This window comes from Cibotium barometz, chromosome 2 (genome assembly GCF_041138505.1).
Source record: "Cibotium barometz isolate CiBa-2024 chromosome 2, ASM4113850v1, whole genome shotgun sequence".
NCBI lineage: Eukaryota > Viridiplantae > Streptophyta > Polypodiopsida > Cyatheales > Cibotiaceae > Cibotium > Cibotium barometz.
This window is the reverse complement of record NC_141047.1, coordinates 34,579,663-34,587,747: the sequence shown is the minus strand read 5'-3', so window position 1 is coordinate 34,587,747 and position 8,085 is coordinate 34,579,663. Positions and strand designations below refer to the sequence as shown.

General features: G+C 39.8%; 1 protein-coding gene across 10 annotated transcripts; it reads left to right on the top strand.

Annotated features, from left to right (window-relative positions):
- The first annotated feature begins 437 nt into the window (after positions 1-437).
- Positions 438-5,487, top strand: LOC147640982 (plasma membrane ATPase 4-like). Of its 10 annotated transcripts, none has more exons than XR_015268669.1 (11): positions 438-614; positions 736-1,329; positions 1,489-1,986; positions 2,188-2,376; positions 2,464-2,484; positions 2,616-2,864; positions 4,129-4,196; positions 4,297-4,404; positions 4,515-4,635; positions 4,729-4,919; positions 5,084-5,487. XR_015268669.1 is itself a non-coding variant. In XM_086816952.1 (6 exons), the coding sequence occupies exons 1-5, from the start codon at positions 1,120-1,122 to the stop codon at positions 2,862-2,864; spliced, it is 1,167 nt and encodes a 388-aa protein (XP_086673078.1). In that variant the 5' UTR covers positions 438-1,119; the 3' UTR covers positions 4,129-4,404. The 10 variants fall into 10 exon arrangements, 1 of the variants encoding a protein (XP_086673078.1); XR_015268672.1 differs by adding an exon at positions 3,296-3,417 and having other exon boundaries at positions 438-1,329; positions 4,547-4,635; XR_015268665.1 differs by having other exon boundaries at positions 438-1,329.
- The last annotated feature ends 2,598 nt before the right edge of the window (positions 5,488-8,085 follow it).

The window sequence follows — 8,085 nt, the reverse complement described above, 5'->3', positions numbered from 1 at the left end:
TCACAGTATTCTCTTTTCTTCCATTGGATCAGATACTGGGCCTTATGGACCCTCTGCCTACAGCGAAATCATGCATATCTGAATTCACCCCTTCAGCACCCTTATGCGTTCTTGCGAGCCTCATTGCGGCAGTCCTTATATGATGCCTTACATGAGGAAGATTTGGATGTTTCTTCTATTCAGCTTTTCTTTTATTGTTTCTGATGGATAGGGCATAGGCTCTTTTCTTGAGCACTGCCCGATGTAGATGTTTCATAACATAATTTCTTCGTTTTACAAAAAAAAAAAAGTGTGTTGATAAGAGAGAGGGGTTAGAGAGAGGAGAAGAGGAGAGAGAGAGAGAGAGAGAGAGAGAGAGAGAGAGAGAGAGAGGGTGTGGTGTAAATTTTTTATTAAAAATAATGAAAAAACCCTAACTTTCGGCTAATCTTGGTTAACGGTAAGAACCAGGATGCGCACTCTATTGCTGGAGACATGCTGAAGAGCGTGGCTATGGAGGAGGTGTTTCACCCTGGACTGTACAAAAGCAGGGCTGACTTCAGTGGACGCGGCGCGTAGGCTGCAGCAGATGGGGCCAAACAAGCTGGAGGAGATCAAGCAGGAGAGCGAGCTTCGTAAGTTCTTCCAGTCCCTGTCATATTTCATTGCCTCTACAAGCTCGTGTATTTCAATGAAACCTGGGCTCTTTGCGAGCTCGATTTTTGAATTAAAAGAGGAGGATGCGAACGGCTGCAGAGAAATTGGGTCTTCTAAAAGGGCGATCAAGAAGCAGAAGGTCATACCAGAACCCTAAAGATTCGGTGAAAGCAAAAGCAGCAAGCAGAATCAAGGTCAAGTGCATCAGCGTGAAGCCTACAAGTACTCAAGCCCAATAATTAAAAGCCATGAGGAGAAGCACTCTGTATCATCACCATATACCTCTTGCAATTGCATTGATTTCTCCATTCTAATGCAAGATGCAAAGGGAGAGGAGAAACAAGCAGAGGCTTGCAACATTATAAATGTTCATGGATCGAACTGTCAAGATCTCTTAAATCAAGTAGAGAAGCACAGAAACGAGGTATTCACCAACTCAACAGCAGGAGAACCTACACAAATTAAGCAGCATATTAATGGGTCATGGAGATGGGTGCCGTCGTCACCATCGTGCTGGACAACGGCGACCACAAGGTGCCCGATTGGCAAGACTTTGTCGGAATCGTCTTCCTCCTCTTTGTCAATGCCACTATCTCCTACCTTGAGGAACGTCACGCGGGCAAGGCCACGGATGAGATCATGAAGAAGTGCCTCGCTGCCTATGCCCGTGTCCTGCGAGATGGCCACTATCAGGTAGAGATTAAGACAAATTAAAAGAGGTTTAGTGCTGCTGTTTGTTTTCAGAGCGTGTGTTTTCCCAATGAGAAGCAAACACAGGTCTGTAAATTGAATTCACTCCATTCCCCTTACTGTATAAGCATGGCTGACCATGCCTTCTGTTGCACGCCCCAGGAGGTGGAGGCTGCCATCGTCGTACCCGGAGACATTGTCGCCATCAAGCTTGGTGACATTGTGCCAGCCGATTGTAGGCTGCTAGATGGTGATCCTTTGCTGCTTGATGAGTCCGCCATGACAGGAGAGAGCCTTCCAGCAACGAAGCATCCCGGCCATGAGGCCTTTTGTGGCTCTGTTGTGAAGCAGGGACAGATAGACGCCCTTGTTATCGCCACTGGAAAATTCACTCTCATGGGGCATTCATGCCACCTTACTGACACCACACAGAATCCTAGCCACTTTCAGGAGGTTTTGAGGAAAATTGGAAACTTCTGCTTCTTTATCATCCTAATGGGCATCATGGGTGAGTCCATTGTGATGTTCACTCAGCACACTCCTTACCACACGGGCGTTGAAAACCTAGTCATCTTGCTTATCGGTGGAATCCCCATAGCCATGCCCACTGTGCTTTCTGTCACCATGACCATTGGCTCCCATGCTCTTAGCTCCAACCAGGTAATATATGTGTTTGTCTCCTTTTTTTAATAGAGCACTTCCTTGTGCGCATGACAGAGCACTTTAAACCTCTCTGCAGAGCGTAGGGGTAGCATCATGCATTACTTGTACAATCAATTGTTGAAAGAGTAAAAAGCATGACAACAGTCAAAGTGTAGAAAGTTCAACTGCTGTTAGCTCATCTCGTTGTGATGCTAATAGGCTGTTGTAAAGCGCATGACTGCAATTGAGGAGCTTGCTGGAATGGACATTCTCTGCTCTGACAAGACAGGTACTCTTACTCTCAATGAGCTGACAGTGGACAGAAACCTTATTGAAGTTGTTTCGCCCAAAGCAGACAAAGAGCTTGTCCTCTTGACTGCAGCTCAGGCTTCCCGTTTTGAAAATCAGGTGAGATGGATGGGAGTGCAGTATATGTTGATCAACATTAATCTTTCCTTAATATGTAACTACCATAACTTGTGTGATCTGGAGCAGGATGCTATAGACAAAGCTATTGTAAGTATGCTTGCTGATCCAAAAGAAGCTAGGCAAGGCATTCAGGAAGTTCACTTCCATCCTTTCAATCCTGTGGACAAACGAACTGCATTCAGGATTTGATAATAATGGTTGTTTTTTGTTGGTATTAGCATAGTGATGCATGGCTAGGGAAGAGAACATGCAGAAATGGGCTAAAGATCCGAGTGCTTGTCCCTCAATTTCTTTTTGGAAAACTGCCCCAAAATCTGAGGGTAATACAGGTTCGCATGGGAAACGTGCAACTCTCACCACACTCTCGCGTGTACATCACAAGAATCTTGTCTCAGTTTGGTCAGAAGGGGATCAAATGCTTGTCTATGAGTACATGGCACATGGCAGTCTCCGAGACTCTCGCATAGGTAAGATACTTCTTTAGGTGAAGCAAGCACTTGTTTCCAATGTTTACAGTTGTGTGCTCTTAGAGCATGCATGCATACATACATCCATACGGATATGCATGCGTGCACACATACCTAAATACATAGACAAACATACATACTATATGCATGCATGCACGCACATGCCAGTACATACAAAGTCATACATACATGCATGCATATGCCCTTTCATACATGTCGATAGATGCATATGTCCATACATACTTGCCCTGCATACATACATCCACCAATGGAACTGACACAACAGTTAGGTCCGGATTTTGCTTAAATAAGAGCAGCAAATTCCTGTCGTTTAGTAGATAGAAAATGCCCATTTTTTAAAAATAGTACCTGGCATAAAAAAAACTAAACATTTCCTTCGTCCCGGCGGTTGCCGCCATTTCTTGGAATAGAGGAGTTCAAAGCACCAAATTACGGCTATGGGGGCAGACGGAGATCATGCTGAGTTTCCTGGCAATGGTAGCATGAGAGTGGTTCAGTCGGCCTGCAACATGATCCTACTCATCATTTAAAGGTAAAACCCTCTCTACTAGGGTCCTTTTGTTGTGTTTTTTCTTTAATACATCATGTCTTGTGTGTACCACAAGAAGGAGCAGTCTGGCTTGACCAAAGTCAGCATGCCTTCAACTCCCAGGTTTAAGAGGAGGGATCCAAGGGCTTTCATAGGTGGTCTACGAGCAAGACCCATTGAGAGTAAGGGGGCTATGTTGAATAAGAGTGAGAATGAGTAGCAGAGGGGGCTGGCCAACTGACCTCGCTGGTTGGGCTGCAACAATTGTAGCCAACCAATCTGGTTTGGGGAATGAGGAAGCCAGGCAGCCCAGTCTCTTCTACTTGCCAAGCCTCAAAGGAGTTGCCTTGTGCCCAGATCTGCCTTCCATGTTTAGAGGCTTTATTAATATCCACATGTCTAGATTATTATGCTACATGTCATGAAACCCATTTAACATCTGGGCCCATGTTATTGGTGGAAAATGGTTCACACCACAAAGAACTTTACAGATGTGCTGATAAAGTTACATTCTTTAAAAAAAAAATTGATGGCCAGAAACCCGCTGAAAAGTAGTGTATTGAAGGTTTAGCTGTATAATAAGACCAGAACCATTCAAGAATCATTTGCACCTAGAAGAGAGGTTTTTGGGAAAATAACCTTGTATGTGTTATTCAACTCTTGTAACATTTTAGATGTGTGACTTGTGTTTGTTAACTCATGTTTTGCATGCAGGTTGTGTCGGAGGTGGTGACTCCATTCTAAAGGAGCTGATTGAACTATGTGAAACTGGGAGATACAGGGTCAGTCAAGTCATCACATTCACAAATTGACCTCATCAACATGTATGATCTTTTGACAATCTTTATTGCGGCATGACATGAGGCTTGCATGGTCTTGCAGGGGGAGGGCATGTTGGAAATAGAGGTGCTAACATTGGGCAAAACAGCTCTAAGCTTGACCAAAAAGGGACCTCTCATCAAGATTGAAGGTCAGCACCTAATCCAACAGGTAAAATCATGGAAGATTTTTCAAGCAATCCCAACCTTTGAATAGCTTCTAGTAAATGTTTTTCTCTTTGAAATTTTTTAATAGTATGTATAACTGTGATGCATCATTAGTATGTAAAGGCTCAGTGATGTGCCACTATCAGCAAGTATGCTCCTTGCTTATAGCACAAAAAGAAAGAAACTGTGGGAGATGCTTTTATCGATGTTCATCCAACAACTGTGACTTCTTTTTGTGCGTATTTGAACCTTGTAATTTGCAGTCTTCAATTTTTTTTTGTAAAATTCTCAACGATTCATTTTCTTGATTAGATTGGATATGTTGTAGGTGGGAACCTCCAGCATCAGGCCATGTCAATGCATCTGACATTCCAACAAACACAAGCCGCGCTAGCCAAGCCCAATGAAGAGGCAAATTATAGACAAGGAATTTTGATTGTGCTATACTGATCACGAGTACTTTTGGGCACCATTTTGGTCCTAAGACAGATCTTTGAATGCCCCATGTTGATGAAGAAGGTGGGATTTGGTTTGTTGCTGTAGATCAATAGTAGGCATGTCTCTCGATGGCTTGTTTTAATCAACATTAAATATGCTGGTATTGATTTGTTCATGGTTAAGGGTCTCATTATAAAAGAGTATGTTTATGATGGTGGAACATGGACGTTGGATGGTTTGTGTAGGCCGAGCCTATTCCCAACAGTGGGCATCATTTTACAGAGCATGAAAGGCATGACGAAGGGGGCACTTTTGCTCTATCAAGGTCCAGTCCTGCTCCTCTGAATGCCTATGTGAACGGAGTTGCCTAGGACTCAATCCCCTCCTTGGTGTGAAGATGACAAAGATGGGCACTACATGTTTCAGCTTGGAGAAAATATTACTTCCCACTGTAATGACACTTGCTAATCCTACACCACATCTTGGCTTACAACTTGGCAGCTTGATTCACTTCTACATAAGCTCATATGTGGTTTGATTTGCCATGGATTTCGCTCATTCACTAAAGGGTTTTTCATGTTGGCTTGACCTTGAAGTTGAGTTGTATTCTCGCTTATGCTTTTATTAATTCCTCTCTAGTTTATGAGTTTTTCTGACCTCTAAATTTCATATGGCGTTTTTTTGGTGCTTTGGACATGCAGACAAAATTCATAGCAGGATGGGGAAAGGTATGTTACTTCCTTTTTCTAAGCTTACAGCTACCATCTTTTCTACCTTGTCTTTTTCTAAGCTTACACCTGTCATCTTTTCTGCCTTGTTTTTTGACACATGGAAAGATGGAGTCTGTCTCCTACATTGTTTTGGATACATTTTTGTCTACCTATAGACTGTAAGCCATTGTGTGGATAACTCAATCAAGCTATGGGCATGATGGATGCTAAATGCCCTTAGCCTCTAGCATGATAAGAGCGTTGATAACTTTCTTCACATTCGGCACAACATGACCACAGTCATGACAGCTCATTACCATTGATCTCTTACAGAGTTTAACATACAGTACCAGCTATGAATGAACATTTAAATCGTGTTAGCATGGTTGCTTCTACCTTCAGTAAGAAAACCTCACTTAATTGGGCACCCCACCTTTCATTCACTTGCATAACCTATCTAGAGGATAAGCTAATAAGCATTCTCTAGACATAGATACAATGGATTCACTATATAATTTCCTAGATCAAATAAGGATATCTAGGAAAAGTGCAAACTAGGGAAAATGAAACAGTTTCCTAGATAGGCTACCTAGATAATACAAAGCATGGATTTCTCTACATAGATAAATTTACATATATAGGAAAATTTTTCCTATGTACATATATAGGAAATTTTTACTATATAAATAAATTTTCCTATATAGAAAAATCCATGCATTGTATTTCCTAGTTAGCTATCTAGGAAAGTGTTTCATTTTCTCTAGTTTGCACTTTTCCTAGATATGTTCATTTATATCTAGGAAATTATCTAGTGAATGGTTTTTTTTAACTATATAGAGAATGAACAAAAGTGCCTTGTGAAAGGGTCAATCAGAATATAAAGGGTCAATCGAAGAGATTTTTTAATCTTATTTTTTAGAAATCCAGGATTTCTTTTTTCTCTCCTCTCCTAGTGTCTTGGTTGTCCATGGTTAATATGTAATAGATATACCTAACCGCCTTCCTTGCCAACCACCGTTTACTCACATCATCATTTTTTTACACCCCTCTACATTAAAAAAAAATCATCACTTAGAAAGAAGTGCTTCAAAAATCTCTTTTCTAGGATATATCTACATGCTCAAGAAACAATGGAAATTTTATACAAGTGAGTAAACAACAATATTCATCACATTGTAGTCATGTCATCCCAAATAGAGGTATGAATAGTATTACACGCAGAAGAGGGATTGACTTGCAACTTTATGCCCTATATAAAAGGAAAAAAGTTATCTTGATGTGCCAATATTTTTGTATGAAGATTTAATATCGCATAGGATGAATAGTGCACAAGTAATAAAAATCTATAGTCTAGAATTTTCAACCATGAAGCTATAGGACATATTAAGGTTCTTTTACGCATAATAATTCTAGAGCTGACATTTGTCCTACTTGTATGATTGAATAGAATTATTATGCATAAAAGAATCTTAATATGTCCTACTTAATGATTCAAACTTTTAGACTATAAATTGTTCATCACGATTCAAATAGTCTAGAATTATTATGCATAAAAGAATCACGATTCAAGTAGGACATATTAAGATTCTTTCATGCATAATAATTCTAAAGTTGACATATTGCTACATATTCATACGGTGATAGTCCAAAATCATAAGACTTTCATTGCATATTTCTACCATAATAGCATTTTAAAAAAAATTGTAAAAATTCAAAGAGCTTATAAGGTAATTCTCTCAAGCTCCAAACATGTATGTGTATTATAGCTAGCTATAGATCAACTTGCATATATTTGGAGCTTCTAATGGAATACTCTTACTCTTGTATATCCTTCTAATTCACATAATTTGGAACCATCTCTGTCTCGCTTGAACATGCAAGCAAGTATCATTAAAATGTACAAAAATGTCCAAAATAGTGCCTAATGCTTGTTACGTATGTTTTACACAACCCACTTCAAAGAAAAATGCTTCAAAATGTAATTATATACATAATTGGTTTTCCAAAACTTATAAATTAATAGTATCCTATAGAGACTATGTGCAAAACATGGTTGACTTTAGTGCTCGTTTTTTGAGCAAAACCAGAAAAAAAAAACTTCCATGAAAAAATCTAATTTTCATAGTGAAACGCGTTCAAAAATGCTTTTAAAGCTAAAGTTCTAGGCCACTTTGAGTTTAGGGCTTAAGATAAGGTGGATTATACTATATAGATGGATGGATTGTGAAATCTAAGGCCTCCAAAAGTTTTGAAAATCAATGGGCAATTGGCTAATTTGAACCTCATGACTCTAAATTAGTCAAGATTTTACCTCCAAATTATTATTGAATGTCAAACCCTAAAGATGTAAACTATGCTCCTAGGCATCCCAAACAACCTCAAAATTGGTCGGTATTTTACTTGGACTGTGAAGTTGTAAACTACGCTCCTAAAACGTTATAAGTGTTTTCTAGCATGCTTTGAATATATATGAAAAAAGGAAAATATACATCATATGTCACCAATGTGTCAAAAGAATTCCACAAAGTTTGTATGGT